Source organism: Motacilla alba, chromosome 11 (genome assembly GCF_015832195.1).
Source record: "Motacilla alba alba isolate MOTALB_02 chromosome 11, Motacilla_alba_V1.0_pri, whole genome shotgun sequence".
In the NCBI taxonomy this organism is placed as follows: Eukaryota; Metazoa; Chordata; class Aves; order Passeriformes; family Motacillidae; genus Motacilla; species Motacilla alba.
The window spans coordinates 19,206,516-19,224,284 of record NC_052026.1 but is presented as its reverse complement, the minus strand read 5'-3'; the positions used below and the strand labels follow the sequence as shown (position 1 = coordinate 19,224,284).

General features: G+C 45.9%; 1 protein-coding gene across 4 annotated transcripts in view; it reads right to left on the bottom strand.

Annotated features, from left to right (window-relative positions):
• LOC119705404 (BTG3 associated nuclear protein) overlaps positions 1 to 17,769 on the bottom strand; it is a 112,027-nt gene that overhangs the window by 68,297 nt on the left and 25,961 nt on the right. For all 4 annotated transcript variants that reach the window (XM_038147752.1, XM_038147753.1, XM_038147754.1 and 1 more), the window contains exons 5-7: positions 16,645 to 16,767; positions 14,748 to 14,923; positions 6,407 to 6,646 (exon numbers count right to left, since the gene is read on the bottom strand). In XM_038147752.1, the coding sequence (XP_038003680.1) occupies positions 6,407 to 6,646; positions 14,748 to 14,923; positions 16,645 to 16,767 (539 nt within the window). The remainder of the gene's footprint in view (positions 1 to 6,406; positions 6,647 to 14,747; positions 14,924 to 16,644; positions 16,768 to 17,769) is intronic.

Sequence of the window (17,769 nt, the reverse complement as noted above, 5' to 3'; positions counted from 1 at the left end):
GCAGCAGCACGAGGCCAGCAGAAATTAAAGCTCTTCAGACAGGAGAAAAGCCCAACAGAAAGGATTTCTTTCACTTCTTGCTTTTTAAAGATGTGCTGAACTCTCAGACTTTGCTCCTGAGGAGGAGAGAGCTCCACAGCTCTGCAGCCTCTCCCTGGTTTTGTCCCCAGCAGGTGACATCACTCGTGGCCCTCCCAACAAAGGCAGCCCAGCTCCCAGGGGGAGCAGAGCCCCTGGCAAGGCTCAGAGCCCAGGCTGTGACAGCACAAGGCTCAGCAGGACCTGCCCAAGTCCCCCAATCTGCCACAGGCACACGCTGCACAACCGGGCAACGCCAACCCTCGCACCTCAAAGGAAACCTGTCCTCGCCCGGAGCCACGCGGAGGAGCAGGAGTGTCCCACAGGGGATCTGAGCAACCTGGAGCAGTGCAGCGTCCTGCCCAGGCAGCAAAGGACAGATTCCAGTCCCTTCCAAAGCAAACAGTTCCAGGGTGCTGTGATAACACCACAGGAACAGCCTGCAGTCACTCTTTATTTCCCAAGAACTACAGCCTGCGCCGTTTAACACCGGGAGAAGAAAATGTTGGCAAAAAGTATTTCCAGGGACCACAGGATTAGCTCATCCAGCAGACACAAACCACAGGACTCCTGTTCAGGCTACCAGGGCTGGGAAGAGGAGTTCTTATCCTATAGCCTGAGGAACCCTGAGTAGCTCAGGGATGCTCAGGAAATTGCTGGGTTGAGCTCTGCCACTGCCACAAAGCTCCAGAGCACCGTGGCTGATTCCTGAGGGAGCTGGGGAGGGACTGAACCAACAATCAGCAATATCCCAATCACAGAAATCACCACTTTCTGCTGCTGCTGAAATGTTGAAGACACGGGACAAAATGCCAATTTGGATCATTTTTCCTCGGGCTCTCCAGCAGTCTCCAGATGGAATCCAAGGTTTGGATGCACCTCTACAACTGCTGATGTTCAGGACTGTGGCATGTCGGTGTGACACTTTTAAACCATGGGATGTTATTCAATACCCTGACAGCCAGGGAATTGTGGGATATTCAGAAATGAGACATGAGCAGCTCAAAATTATAAACAGGAAATGAAAGGAAGACAAAGAAAATATGCCCAAAAAAAAGCATACAACTATTAGGAAGGAAAGAAGAAATAAAGGAAAAAATTGGTGGAGTTAATAAAAATGCAGTAATAAAAAAGGCTTTTAGAAGTGGGAAAGTGAAAGAATAGAAAATATGGATGACATTCTGCATTTGTAGTGCATGTCCTCAGTAACTGCAATGTTTGTTTAGAGCACCTGAAGGAGACAGAAGCTGGAAAGAGATGATTTCCAGGGCTCTGGAGGGACAGGACACAAGGGATGGCCTCCCACTGCCAGGGACAGGGTTAGGTGGGATTTTGGAATGGAATCATTCCCTGGGAGGGGTGAAGAGGCCTTGGAATGGATTCCCAGAGCAGCTGTGGCTGCCCCTGCATCCCTGGCAGTGCCCAAGGCCAGGCTGGACCAGGCTTGGAGCAGCCTGGGACAGTGGAAAGTGTCCCTGCCCATGGCAGCGGGTGGCACTGGATCTTTAAAATATAAATATAAATACAAATAATTGGTGCACACAGCCCAAACCACTCCAGGATTTCACGATAAACATCTTAAAAAACAGCACCAGCCTGGAGAGTCCCACAAAACATCCTCTGGTGAGAAACATCTGAGCTCAGCTCATCCATGAGAACTTCCTGCCCTTCCTCCAGTATTTGCAAGCAGGATAATCCCCAAGAAGGACAGAAATGTGATCTATTTGCTGTTTATCCTGCTGTTATTAAGCTCAGACTCCCCATGAAAAGCTGGAGCAGCAGTGCTGAGCTCCTCACACGTTTTCCACGCCACCAGTGGCAGCTCCAAGCAGCCCAACCTGCCTGGGCTGTGGGCAGCAATATTTCTATTTCTCTTTCTCTCTCCATACATAAACTCATCCCACTGCCATCAATTCCACAGCCAAATGTGGTTCCTATTAAGCAGCCGTGTGTGGGCTGCAGCTCCAGAGCTGGTGTGTGGATTTTTGGGAAGCAGAGCCAGTGTTTAATTCCATTTGGCCTCTGCTGAGGACACAAGTCCTTTCAGAGTGTATTAACATCTCTTTCAACTCCTGCAGTAGGAGAAGTGCTCCCATCCCTACTGCAAGAAATGTTTTATATAACAGGAGCATCAAGCTTTGATGAGGGATTTCTTTCTGTGCTGTGTTTTTGTGTCTTAAAAAGTGAAGTTATTTGGCATTTGAAGCAGAAAATGCATCGTTCAGAGTTAAAAATCAGATTTTATCATTAGGTATTCTCAGCTAACACTTTGTTTTATGGTATTTAAATGACAGGGATGCATTCTGGATGAAATTAAAGGGAAATTGGAAAATTCACTCTTTGAGAGTCTTGGAAGCAGATGGGAAAATTCACCCAAAATTTTCAGCAGTCTCCTACCCTCTGTGAGCACTGGAGGGTTTGGGTGGGGGATTTAAGGTTTTGAGTTGGGTTTTTTCTCAGCAACAATCCTGTCCCTAACAAGAGAGTTATTTCCATGTGCATAAATCATTCCCTGAGCAACAGATGCTGTCTGGAGCCCAAATAAGAATTTTGGGGTCCAATAACACAAGGGCACAGGTTCCCCTTAATGCAATTCATGAGTTTGGATCTCCTTCCTCCACCCAACCAGAAATTCTGCATTAAATGTGCAGGTTCTGATCTTCCATCCTTATGGAATCATTAACCAGAACTGACAAATAAGTGGGAAAATGATTGGTGAGAGTCTGCAAAAACCCATGTGCAGAGCAAGGGGCTTGCACAGAAATAATATACAAAGTTACACACAATAATATATAAAATATGTGTATATATACATATATGTTATAAATAACTAATCTTATTTTGTTTTCCTTTAGTTACTTTATTATTTTGAAGAATAAGAACTGATAAATTTTCTTTTCTGAGCTTCAGAAATCCCCTTTCCATTTTTTCCAGCATGCCATGGAAAATCATCTTTTCTATTACACCGTTTCTTATAACTGCAAAATTCTGAATTTGGGAATCTGTTTTTTCCAACTTGCTCGTGGAAATTACTGTGAAATCTCCAAAGAGCTAAACCTGTATTTTCTGTTAGGCAAAGAAAATTACAACTGAGGATGTTCTTGGATTGTATTTCACCAGCAGAAGTCTCCATTTTTAGCAGGGCTGAGGTAATGAGCTATTTAATGACATAGATTGTGTTTAAATCATTCTGGTTTCTTGCCCAAAAGCTCTCCTCAGTACCACTGCCACCCCACAAGCAAATTCCTACCACAAGTGAAAATTTAGACTTCCAAAGATAAACTTTCCTCTCCTCTTGTGGTAAACCCTGTGCAGAGCATCAAGAATTTTTAATAAACACACATCTCTTCATTTTCTATACTTTCTGCATATTACACAAAATACTTTCTCTATTAAATACAGATTTGCTTGGTGTTTTTCTTATAGCAAAAAAAAAAAAAAAAAAAAAAAAAAAAAGATGGAATATCTTTCCACTGACAAACTGCAAGAAACTTGAAACGAAAGGAAAAATAAAATCCTTTCTATTTCCTTGGGCTCCTCTGGCTGTGATTGGCACAGGCCAGGCTGATGACATTGGATTTTTCATTTCTGGTTGAATTAAGTCATCAAAGCATCATCTGCTCAGAGCAGAAGCAAATCCCACTGTGGGGACCAGCACTGAGGGGGTTCCCATGCCAGGGACACGGGTTTGGGGTGATTTTCTGGGAGAACACTTCAGGGATGAAAAGCAGATGTGTGTGGACAGCGAAAGGGGATTTGGGATGGCAGGGATGGAATCATGGCACACACGGACTGAGCGTGGGCACAGTCCCATCCTCGGGAGCTGAGTGCTCCACATTCCTCTCCAGGCTGCTGAATCCAGCTCCACTCCCCCTTCATTACTCGCAGTGATGACACGTGAGGTTATTGAGTGAAATCATCATTCCTGGGCCACTGCTCTCACTGCTACAGTTGCTGCTCCATCAAGTTTTCCTGTGTTTTCTTTGCTGGTTGCCACAGGATTCCTTGTCCTCACTGGTAGCAAATCAACATTTCGCTGCCCAAACCAGACTTCTCTAGCCAGATCCACAGAGGGTCTATTTTTTCCAGAAATCCCTAGTTTTTTATGGCCTGGCTCCCAAAAGAAAACAACTCAGCAGCCAACAGTAAGAAGGAATGAAGTTGTTTCAGATACCTGGATCCCAAACCATGCTCATATCACCAAAGTTAGACACTGATTGCTGCTTATGATCCCCTGTTCTCACATCTGTGCCATTCCAGACCTTCTCCAGCTGCAGGGATCACTTCCATAATCCAGTATTTTCATGGTCAGAATGCCTCACAGAAATGACATAATCCCCAGCTTGAGCACTTGGTCACATGGACACATTCCTTCCCCATGCTCACATTGGCAAACATCTCATCTTCCTCCACAACCAGTTACAAACTGACCCATGTGATTTGTGCTCTCAGATTTGAGGGATGGGAAAAGAACTGCCTGGGAATTGCTTTAACACTGGAGCGAGATCCATTTCTTAGTGTTTCTAAAAGCTTTTAACAAAAATCTATGTTTTAATAGCAACATCATTGACACTGATGAGATCAGCAGACAAGAAGGCTTTGGGGATCAGCATTATTTTGAATTACTATCTCTCTTAAAAATACATATTTAATGTGTTTGAAAAAAGAAGCCCAAAGTCTTTTGCTTCAGGTAAATAATGAAGCAAAAATTGCCCTAATTCAGCGACCTGAGAGGGGGAGATTTGGTTTTCAATATCCCCAAAAATAGCCTGAAAACCACTGGAAACAGCAGCAGATAAGAGGAACATGTTTCCTGCCATCACCAAACACCATTCACATTCCCTTCCCTGTGACAATCCCACAGCCACTTCTCCAAACACCACCCCAAATAATCCCTGACTTCTTCCTAAGCCTTACCTGGAGTTTCAAATTGCCAATTCCATACAAAAGTCATCAGTAGGACAAATTATTCCCACTCCAGATCCCCTGGTGACTACACAAAACGTGACTATAAAGAATCTGGTAACAAGACCTGGTTTATTAACATCCAGTTCAAGGATCACTCCTGTGCCTGCCCAGACACCCCAACAATCCCAGCCTGTCCCTGGGAATGGTGCCCAAACGCTCCTGGAGCTCCGGCAGCCTCAGGGCCGTGCCCATTCCCTGATCCCAGTGCTCAGCCACCACCTGGCAGAAGAAACTTCTCCCAAAATCCTGGTTATGCTAGCTTCTTGGAAATAAAGCAGAGGGAACAGACTTGGCTGTCCTCAATGTATTCACTAGCAGTCACCACAGCAGAACACGATGCTCACGTCCAGATTCCTCTTTTCATTTCAAACCAGTGGCTGTGCCTTTGTTCTATACAAAACCACATTTGATTCCTTTTAAATTAACAAATATCGTGCCTTTACCACAAATAATATCAGTTCACAGCTCCATAACAGCCTAAATAATCCAAAGACTGGTGCACATGGAGCAGACAGAAATCCAACAGCGTCCTGCCATTCCTGCTGTGATCCCAGATTTTATGATCCTGAGATTGCCAACTTTTCCCATCACAACCTCAGCAAGTCTTTAAAAAAAGAGACATAAATGGGAAGTCAAAAACTATGGTTCAAGACCATGCTGGTTTGAGCACTTGAACAGTATTGAAATTTGTGTTACTATTATTTCTGCAATATTTACTACACTCGCAGCTGATGGTTGCACAGATGTCAGAAATCAGAATAAAAGACTGAGGAGTTTTCTGGTGAATACCTGCTGCTGTGTTCGAGGGGTCCCAGGACAAGGGAAGAGATGAGAATCAGGACTCCATTTTTCAGAAGGTTGATTTATTATATTAAAATATATATTATATTAAAAAAATTATATTAAAACTACACTGAAAGAATAGAAAGAAAGGATTCATCAGAAGGCTGGACAGGAATAGAAAGGAATAAATAACAAAGGCTCGAGACTCTCAGAGAGCCTGACCCAGCTGCATCTTTGATTGGTCATTAATCAGAAACAACCAGCATGGACCAATCAAAGATGCACCTGTTGCATTCCACAGCAGCAGATAATCATTGTTTTTCTTTTCCTCTGAGGCTTCTCAGCTTCTCAGGAGAAAAAATCCTGGCAAAGGGATTTTTCAGAAAATATCATGGCGACATTTACCCACCAACTGAAGTAAACCAGCCCTTTAGGATTTCTTCCTCAAAACCCTAAACCTTCTTCATAAACAAAAGCCACCAGAACATCTCACCACACATCAAACACACTCTTAAAATCTCATTTAACACATCCCCTTCTGCCTTATCCACACGCCCGACTCCCACGTTTCACTCACAGCGAATCCCGTAGATCATGAGAGGATCCAGCTGCTTCTTGCCGTGCTTGCCCTGGCCCGAGAGGTTGGAGATGGCCTGGATCTCCCTGTGGAAGAGGTAATCCAGCAGGGTCAGGGCCATCTTCTCGGCCGTGCGGCAGTTGGTGCTGATGTGCAGCATGTCGGCGGGCGTGATGGGGCAGCGCACCCGCATCTCGGGGTTGTTCTCGTCGCCCAGCCACGTCCCGTTGGGGTAATCCTCTGAAACACACATGGGGCAAAGCTGAGCAAGGAGGCAGCCTCAGGACACAGCCAAGGTTTCTCAGGTTTGCATCATCTCCCCACTTTGCCTCCTGGCTGTCTGAGCGCAGCGGGATCGCGCCGGCGGCCACTGAAAGAAACCCAAATTCACCCAGCAGTGGCCACAAATTATTGTTGGGCACATTCTGACCTACACAGCAACTGGTGCAGCCAGCCCAGGTGTCCAGCTCGCTCTCAGAGATCTCTTTTATGGAAAAACCACTGCAGGCCCAGTGCTCTCATCCCCTAAAAATGAAGGTTACTGCAACTCTGGGATATTCTCAAAGCACAGCAAATTTCAAGCAGTCAACAGCTTTGAACCTTGTTTTTCCCCAACCCCAAACCCATGAGATCAAAGCAAGGCTAAGCAAGATTATAGATTCAGGAAATTATAATCAATAGCGAACGCTAACCTGTTTAATCTTTTAAAAGGAGTACATCAAGGAATTACAATAATTTAGGATGTAACCAGAGATCCCAAACATAATTTGGGGTTTTCCTCATACTTACTGGCTATATTATTTTCTAAATAATAGTTTCCCAAGGAACAGGCCCAGCAGAAAGATAATTATTCAATCACTAATCATCTTCCCTCTTATTCAAATATAAGACCATCAGTACCACAGCTATACCTACCTACACACACTCTATACATCAAGAAGCTTTTTTATTTCTTTCCCAGTTTGTCAGGGGGGAAAAAAGGAAAATTAGGGATTTAACTAAATAAATAAATTAAATTCAGAGGAATATTAGGCTCTCACTTCAATTAACCTGTGCAGACAATGCCAAAAGTTGATGGATTCAAGACTAACCAGAAACTGGAACAGAGCTCAGGACCGACCCCACCTCAAGTGGAGGATGGAACACACAGCCAAGGATGAGACTCCCATTCCAGACATAAACCAAACCTCCAGAATTCCTCACACTGCTAATAGGAGCTGGGTAGGAAACAGTCCAGCAATATTTCAGTGGCCACTGACATGGACCATTTGGGGTTGATTTCCATGTTTGCTCAACTGTGGAGTAAAACAAGGTTTGCTGACTGAGGGGTCACTCAGCCCTTCCACAGAGAGCTTTACAGTAATTTATTGTGAACAACGTTCAGTTCCAATTCCATTAATGACTTTTCTTTCATGAAGCGATCTTAGAGCAGAGTTTTGTGATACAGACAAAGTCCCCAGTTCCTGGTTTCCATAACCCTTCCAGTCCCCAAAGGAGGTGACAGAGCTCAGGTCAGACAGCATTTCTTTTTCACACCGAGCAGCACCCACAGCAAGCAGCATCTGGAATTCCAAATCCTGCCCTGGGGTTTATCAGACTACAAGCCAGAAGAACTCAATAAAATAGAACATAAAAGCAACTCCAAACACTCCAAGCTGCTCTTCCAGCACGACCTTTGGGTTGAGTCACCCCACATGTCAGGGCTGAGTTCGCAGCGCTGAGTAACGACAGGATGAGGCAAACGTTGGGTTGTGCAATCCTGATTTATCACTGCGAGCAGCAGATTATCAGCACGAGCACAGCCACACAACCAGGGAATGGCTGGGGCTGGAAGGGACCTTAAAATTCATCTCCTCCACCCCCGCCATGGCAGGGACACTTTCCACTGTCCCAGGGTGCTCCAAGCCCTGTCCAGCCTGGCCTTGGGCACTGTCAGGGATGCAGGGGCAGCCCTGGCTCTCTGGGCACCCTGTGTCTCCCCACCCTTACAGGGAAGAATTTCTTCCTTATATTCAGTAACTTGCAAGGAAAACTATTTATTGTTGATGTACGTAGCAACTCATCCCTCATATTTTTTTCCTGCTGAAATCAAAACTTCAGGCCCTGTCCTGAATATATTTTTATACGCTTGCAAATTGTTTGTATTTTTTTTTTTGCCTTAATTTGATCCTTTCTTTTTTATTCTCCTCCAGGATAGGTCACACTGGCTGCTTTCTGCTCCCAGTACCAGGTGCCATCTGAAAAATAAAGTGGTTTGGATGAGTTGTGCCTTGTTTTGCATGCCACTGTGTCTGGCCTCACCACAAGTCTGGTTACCATTATCAGGGAAAACAACAGGCTGCTCCTCAAGATAAATGGACTGGGTTAGAGAAATTTGGGCAGATCTGGCGAAGCAAAAACATCTCCGGATCAATGTGTACGTTTTTCAAAGAAATTCTAGGAAGCCTGAATAAATTATCCTCCAGCCTATCACAGCCTTACTGCCTTACAGCTCACAGGATTGCTGTTGGATGTAGGATTTTTTATTCCTTATGGAACACCTTTTGCCTGCAGACTTTTTTAACAAATGTTGTTAACCTACATGAACCAAAGATTTCGTTCAATTTGCAAAATCCTCTCTTTTTTCTGCTGGCACAGAGTCCAGAACATACTGTTTTTACCACATGCAACTGTTCTTTTATTGCTCCCAGCCTGGAAAAAAAGACATTATCTTGTTATTCTGACCTATGACCACAATCCCCCCACTAAATTATCTCTTGCATTTTCCTCCTCCTTTCAAACAGAAAGGGAATTTATTTTATAACCATTTTGCATTAAGCATGACTGAAGTTAACCATGAATCCACTGCAGCTCCGTGAGGGCACAAAAGCTGAATTATTCCTTATTTTAGATCAGAATCATTCCTGCCAGGCTGCCAACACATCTGGCACTTTGCAGGGAACAAACACACGACTGGCACCCAAAAATCTGGTGGAAAGAGGAAATCCAGGGCCAGTTCTGAGTGAGGCACAAACGCCCTGAGCTCTGGTGTGGGGCGGGGGAGAATGGATAAAGAAGGAGAAAACAGATTGGGAATTGGATGGAAATTCCATCCGTGCAATTAAATACATAAACACTATTGACTAAATTTGGATCATTGTAGTCTCCCAGCACTGAAATATCCTTCAATGCATGTGGAATGGTTCTGTAGGTGCATTACCAGGCTTTAGAGGTGATATCTGGGTGGAATCTAGGTGTGGGTTATTTAGGGCATGCACTGGAAAAGCCAGACTCCACCCCCCCAGCACTGCACAGCCATACCCTGCTGCTGCTGCTCCTTAAAGACTTCCAAAAACTCAGCTGGGGAGGAAGAGAACACCCAAAGAACAGCCTTCCCTTCAGCTCAGGGAAGCACAACTGCACACACTCACCGGCAGCCCAGCTCATACACACCTTCTCATTTTTCATTCTTTAATTAACTGAGGAAGAACTTCATTGCCTGGAGGGTGGCAGAGCCCTGGCACAGCTGCCCAGGGACAATGTGGGGTGTCCCTCTCTGGAGACATCTCAAACCCACCTGGATGTGTCCCTGCCTGGGAGTGGATGATCTCCAGAGTTCCCTTCCATCCCCAGGCATTCCCTGATTCTGTGAATTCTCCTGAGGACCCTGCTGCCCTTTCAGGGGAAAGGAGCTTCCTTGCCTTTTTTACACCAAGTATCAGATCACCACTGATCATTTCTCCTCCCAGAGCAGAAAGCCCTGCCAACTGTATCAGAGTCCCTCTCTGCACTCACAGCCCCTTTCCCCCCCACACCAATTTCTAATTTCTCTCCGTTGTTCTTTTTTCAGCATCACAAAATTTGCTTTTCTCTCCATTCTCCTGAAGCCAGTTTGCTTTCCAATGCTGGTTTTGACTCTTTTTTGCTGCATTTCTTTTATCTCCCAGCACAGCTGACCACCCATCCCTGTTTGGGACGTGCTGAGGGCTGCCACGCAAACGAGGAATTCTCTGGGAACAGGAAGAGCCAGTGTGGGGTCAGCAGCAAAAAAAGCCCTGTCAAGAGAACAAAAACCAGACAGGGGCTGCTCTGGACGTGCTCTCCCACCAGGGAAGTGACAGACACTGAGCTGTTCCATTTTTCCACTGGGTTAGGCTCCCCTGGTCTGACATGAGCCTAAAAGCAAAGCCAGGCTCTGCTGTAGCCCCAGGAGCTGTCAGTCATTCCTTTAAAACTAGGGAAAACAAAAGGGAACACCTGCCCACAGAAACACTGGAATTAACATGTTCCATCACTCCAAGAAGTTGTGTTTATTTTACTCTCAAGGCTGGGTGCAAAGTTGGCAGTGGCAGCAAAAGACTGGTAGGTGCAGAGAGGCAGAAAGATGAATTAATCTTTAAAAAATTAAAATAAACCCCGAAAAAACAAATCCTAACTTACAAAAATAAACCTCCATTTCTAGAGAAATTAAATAATGTTTTGGCTGATGTATAGAAGATTCAACGTCAGCATCGTGTGGAGGGTTGGAACGAGATGAGCTTCAAGGTCCCTTCCAAGCCAAACCATTCCATGATTCTGTGATCTTTAATGAGCTCCTGTCAATTAGCAGAAGTTCACAGGGGCAGTGATTAATTGGCAGAGACTGCAGAGCACTGACTTTATTAATTAAAATCATTAAGTCCGTGGAAGGGAGGGACGAGGCTGTAAATTCACCTCCAGATGCAGCAGTGGGATTGAAAGCTGTGCTAAAGAAAGGTTAAAGAGCTCTAAAGTCACATTCAGCAAAACCTCCTCCAGCCCAAAATGCAGCTCAGACACCGGGAGTTCTGCCTGAGGAGCAACACACACGGCCTGGGCACAGAGTGGAGCTTTTCACTGGACTGTTCTTGTGGGGTGGGGAAAGAAAGGTTTCCTTTCTTGTGAATATCAAAGAAAAATCCCAGAATCATGGAATGGTTTGGGTGGGAAGGGACATTGGAGATTATCCAGTTCCACCCTTGACACCTTCCACCATCCCAGGGTGCTCAAAGCCCCATCCAACCTGGCCTGGGACATTTCCAGGGATCCAGAGACAGCCACAGTAAATCACATTTACTGATTTTTTGTGAGTCTTCTCTGGGCAATCCATTCCAGGGCCTCCCCAGCCTCACAGGGAGGAACTCCTTCCCAGTATCCCACCTGCCCCTGCTCTATTTCAGTTCAAACCCAGAAGAATCTCATGTTCCAGGTGAATATTCCAGAGCACACAAAGCTGTGGCTGAAGGAGACCCAGTCCCAGCTCACTCCCTGTGGATCCAGGACCGGGAGGTATTTTGGGAACAGATCCTGCACTCACAGGTTCTTCAGCCTCAGCACATCATCAGTGAGGCATCACTTGTTTGTTAAGAATAAGCCTCAGTTTGGTGAGATCCAAGAGAGATTCCCTTATTTTATGACTCATGGAAGGAAGTGATCAGATAAAAAGTTCAGATAAAAAAAGATCCAAAAAAATTCAGAGAATTAAAACCCATGGACTCAAAGGGCATTTTAAAACCTTGGAAAATGTGTTTCACATCAGAAAATCAGATTTCTAATGTGGATTTTGCCCTTTGTTCCTTGTTGAATATATCTTTGTTAGATTTGGGTGGAGGTGGGCCAGAGTTAACTCCAAATACCCCTGTGGCAGACACCTGCAAGAAACTTGTTCATCTGCTGGCTCCCAAAAAAAACACCCAAAGCAATTCAATTTTTACAATTTTCTTTGGCTTTCACAAGTCCTCATCAGTGTCTCCACATCAGCACCACATCATTGTGTTTTAGGGTACAAAAGGTTCACTCCTGCTCTGCTCCAGCTCCTCGCACTGTCTGTGCCTGTCCTGAGGAGCTTGGCAGGAAACAGCTCCAAGTGCTCATCCCACGGGTGAGAGCTGAGCCTGCCTGAGCTGGAAAATCCTGTGCACAGATAAGTCTGGGACACAGAGCTGCTTGGATTCCCACTTGGAAAGCAAATCCTGAGTGCTGTTTAATGCTGCCATTATCAAATGACTGCTTCAGATGCCAAGTTGAGGAGACAAGACGTGACTGAGGAGTTTTCTCTGGAAAAAACATCAGTCATCCCTTAATTAACAGCCAGTGTCCCCTTATCTGCTCCAAAAACACATGGTCACATTTCCAGCTTGGGGCTCTCTGCATGAGAAACTGGAGGGACAGGACACAGGGAATGGTTTCACTCCAGGGTTAGGTGGGATATTGGGAAGGAATTCCTTCCTTGGAAGGTTGGGAGGCCCTGGAATGGATTTCCCAGAGAAGCTGAGGCTGCCCCATCCCTGGAAGTGCCCAAGGCCAGGCTGGACAGGGCTTGGAGCAGCCTGGGATAGTGGAAGGTGTCAGGGCTGGAACTGGATGGGCTGTAAGGTCCTTTCCAACCCGTATAATTCCATGATCCCATGTCTTCAGAGCTATGATGGCCCAAAGAATTGATCCACAAATGAATTCTGTGCAGGGAGGACACTAAGGACCAGCTGCAGCATTCAGAATCTCTGGAAAGCACAGGAAAAGAGTCTCAAAAGACCTGAACAGACCAAACTTCTCCTTCTCTTACCACCCTGAAGGTGCAGTGTGTGAAAATTAAATAGGAAAATAACATTGGGCCATCACGTCCATCCCATGCAACAATTATAAAATAAACCATTACAAAATAAACCACTATAAAATAAACCACTACAAAAGAAATGTCCTCATGTTTAGTGTATAGCACTTAATGGCTCTCCTGCTCCAAAAGTGTATCAGTGAAACTAAAAAAGCTCTTCCTGTGCTCTTTGTTCTGCACAAGACACTGAACTGTACAAGGCTCATTGTTTTTAAGCCTAATTAGAATGTTCACAATTAAATAAATGCACTGCTGTGTTTGAAGTGAGAAGATGCTGCACTCCAAAACTCCCAATAAGAACACAAGCATGCCAAAATTAACTGGATTTTAAAAAACACATGGATTGAAGTCACAGTGTTCAGTCAGCAAAAAAACAGCCTTATTCTACACCATTACTGGAACTGGGCTCCAAGCTTCTGAAGCATTATTTTTCAGGGATAGAAAGGCAATAACACTTATTTTTAAATGATCACATTTACATGAAAGCCAGCAGAGAGCAAAGAGTGCCTGTATAGAAATCCATTCCCTACATCCTGGAAATATCCACAGCTCAATGTCAGACAAACCCAACTCTAAGCCCAGCTCAGTTGTGCTTTCCAGAGCCAGGATGACGGAGTGGAGCTGTCCTAAACTCCTGGTGTTTGGTCTCAGTCCTGGGCTGGGATCTCCATCCAGGTTTTACCTCTGCACACCTCAGAGTCACCTGGAATTCTGTCCCAGCTGATGAAAGCCAAGGGCTGCTGTGACTTTCCTCTCCCTGCACACCAGCCCTGTTATTCTCCATCTCTTCCTTTATTAAGAATTGAATTTGTGCCACCCTGCAGGTGAAGTCACTTAGCAATTCCCTCCCGTGCAAGGGCAAGGGCAGGTGGAGGGGAGTCACTGATCTGATCCTCAAAGCATTCATCAGTCTCAGAGATTTTGAATGGATGAGTGTTCCAGAGGTCTGAGGGAAATCAGATCTGCAGACATTAATGGATTATGTGTTTCTTCAGAATTTACATGCACATCAATGGGTCAAACATCATGTTTGTCTGTGCAAATCTGTGCCAGACCAAGGCAGAAAAGGAATTACACAACAAACATCCTCCTGATGCTAGCAGCTTTGCTCCTGGCATAGCTGACAGAGCAGTAAGAATTCTGGAACCACTGAGGCTGGAAAAAAACTCCAGGATCAGAGTCCAAGCTCTGGCCCATCCCCACCTTGTCCCCAGCCCAGAGCACTGAGTGCCACCTCAGGAATTACTGGGACACCTCCAGGGATGGGCACTGCAACCCTCCCTGGGCACTGCCAACCCCTGACCCCCCTTTCCATGGGGAAATTCCTGCTGCTGTCCACCCTGAGCCTGCCCTGGCCCAGCCTGAGGCCGTTCCCTCTGCTCCTGTCCCTGTTCCCTGGAGCAGAGCCCGGCGCCCTGGCCAGGCTCTTGTACTGGTGCATCCTTTGAAGGCCTTTTAATAAATCCCTACTTTATTCCTTTAACTCTGTCCAGCCTCTGTTCTAGGCAGCCTCTCGGGGCATCATTGCTTTCTCAAGATAGATTAAGGCTCTGAGGCCTCACACGACAAGGCCTTTAGGATGTGAGGCCTTTAGGATGTCAGGCCTAACACAACACCAGGACTGTGCCAAATTACCAGAGCTAATGAATTACAAGTATGCACACTAAGAGTACTGAGGATACATAAAACGTACATTAAAAAAAAGGCAAAATCTCCCCTCGGCACCCCACGTACCTTCGGAGTTGAGGGTGATGAGGGTGACGTTGTTGCCGATGCTCTGGCTGCCCACCTGGCCGCTGTTGGACACAGAGTCGCTGGCCTCGGAGCCGCTCTCGCCGTCCTCGTTGTGGCTGTCGTCGTGCCCGGGCACCTTCACCACGATGGTGTTCTGCCGGCGGCCCGGCACCGCGCTGCGGGCAAGGAACACGGGTCACCTCCAGGGAACGGGAGCATGGAACAGCCAAATTCCAGTGCCAGGTCAGCTCGTGGCCCTGCGCCTCGTTGTGAGGGCCAGCACAGGTCACCTCGAGGGAACAGCCCCTCAGCACAAACATGAGCATGGAATATCCAAATTCCAGAGTTACTGAATTCAGCCCATGGCCCTGCACATCATTGTGAGGGCCAACACAGGTCACCTCCAGAGAACAACCCCTCGGAAGGAATATAAGTATGGAATATCCAAATTCCAGAGTTACTGAATTCAGCCATGGCCCTGCACATCATTGTGAGGGCCAACACAGGTCACCTCCAGAGAACAACCCCTCAGAAGGAACATAAGCATGGAATACCCAAATTCCAGCGTCACTTGCTTGTGGCCCAGCACATCGTTGTGAGGGCCAACACAGGTCACCTCAAGGGAACAGCCCCTCAGCACAAACGTGAGCATGGAATACCCAAATTCCAGAGTTACTGAGTTCAGCTCGTGGCCCTGCATGTTGTTGTGAGGGCCAACACAGGTCACCTCCAGGGAACAACCCCTCAGAAGGAACATGAGCATGGAATACCCAAATTCCAGCGTCACTCAGTTCAGTTTGTGGCCCTGCACGTCGTTGTGAGGGCCAAATAAATGTGTTGTAAAAAATGGACTCCTTTAAACCACTCTACTCCTGTAGAACTATCTAGCAAAATTAAAAAAAAAAAATCACAATGTGGGTAAGGAACACAGGTCACCTGAAGAGAACAGTCCCTCAGCAGGAAGGTGAGCATGGAATATCCAAATTTCAGAGTTACTGAGTTCAGCTCGTGGCCCTGCCCATCGTTGTGAAGGAATTAAAAGCACTAATCACAAAATAAATGTGTTGGATAAAATCAGCTCCTTTAAACCACTCTGCTCCTGTGGAACTGGGAGCTATCCAGTGGAATAAAAATCACACAGAATCCCAGGTTGGAAGAGACCTTAAAGATCATCAAGTCCAACCCACGCCCTAACACCACCTCAATTAAACCCTGGCACCCAGTGCCACATCCAGGCTTTGTTAAACACACTCAGGGATGGTGACTCCACCACCTCCTCAGGCAGATGATTCCAGAACTTTCTCACTCTTTCAGTAAAATACTTTTTTCAAACATCCAACCTAAATTTCCCTTTGTGCTGGTTAAGACTGTGCCCTTTGGGTCACACGTAGCAGGAGGAATAAAAAAATCTTAGGTATCAACTTCCTACATCTGCCTCAATGGAAAAGTCTAGGCCCCATGTGCAAAACAAAAGAAGTATCCAAGTAATTTATAAAAATATATTAATTACAACCATTTTCCACCCAGAATCCCCAGGTCTGCTTGTTTAAAATTCACTTTAGATAGTCCAAGTTTTCCTTGGACTGCATATTCTTCCTTCAGCTGGTTAAATACAGGATTTTGGTGTGCCCCCAAGGGATTATGCATCCATGAAAAAATCCACAGCTACAGGAAACCCTTCTTTAACTTAACACAGAGATAATCCCAGCTCCTCCAGGATGTTCTCTCCCATCAAGAGGGAAGCAAGAGAACCTATCCAAGCCCAGGTTCAATCTTTCCCCCATTATTACCTCAAGGATTCCTCATTTTTCCCTTCAAATAGAAGGGGAAAAACTGGCCTTTGAAACTGGCCCTGCCCAGGGAGGGAAGGAGGGAGGATTCCAGGAATGGCACTCACTTGCTGAGGATGTTCTCCAGGGAATCTGCTGCTCTGCTCAGAGGCTCCTCCTGCCCCACCATCTTGGCCACGATGGAGTTCTGCCGGTCGTTGTTGAGGATCACCGTGGTCTGAGGGACGACACTGCAAAAAAGAATAATCACAGAGGGAACAGGAATGTAAAGGAGCAAAGCTTATAAATAATCCATGAGGAGGGTTTTGGTTTAAGTAATCCAGGGACGGTCTGGGCCTCGCCCCTCTCCCGGCACCGCTGAGGCCGGCAATCCATCGAGGTTGACACCTGCACCACCTCGAGCACTCTGATTTCTCCAGAGGATGGATGGCTCCTATGGAATTTATATAAAAGCCCACGACCCCCGGGGAAGCAATAAGGAATTCATCAATTCAGGACACACAGGGGGAAGTGTGTAAATCATAGCTCCACCAAATTCTTTCTGGGAGAATCGGAGTGTTTGCAGAGGTACTGTGGCAAATTTACATGGGAATGCATCAGTTTCAGAAGGATAATTCCTAGGAAAAGAGAATTTGAAAGGATTTATTGCAAAAGTGGATGACGAGCATGGTTAAAGGGCATGTGTTGTCCTCCAGGGTGGGGAGATGAGCAGCGCAAGAAGCATCAAAGCAAACAGGACCAGACTGTAACTGAATAAAAACAAGACTAAACTTCTTCTGGTGTGCATTTCACACATTAAAAAACCTAAATCCAAACACCAAAATAATTTCATGTGTGAGAAACCAGAAAAAGCTTCTCTTATCCCCCCGATGACAATGGAGAAGGAAAACTCGAGACATGCTAAGTCTACACTGGAGTGCAAAAGGAAAAGAAATATGAAACAAACTGTCTCCACATGCAGATGGGCACCTCCTCCGTTTGCAGGGATTATTCACATTACTGCCACACCACACTCAATATTCCCAGGTGTGGATTCGAGACTTTAACTGTTCCTGCTTTGCTCAGGGAGAACTGAGGGAGAGAAATGTTGGTTTAGTTCCTCTTTGCTCTCCCCACAGTAAACAGCTCGTTCTTGTTGTCACTGCTCCAACATCCCAAACGTGACTGGGGGTCATTTATTTTCCCCTGGCTAATTACTGAAACACAAATTAAGCCAATCTGGTGACAGCAAG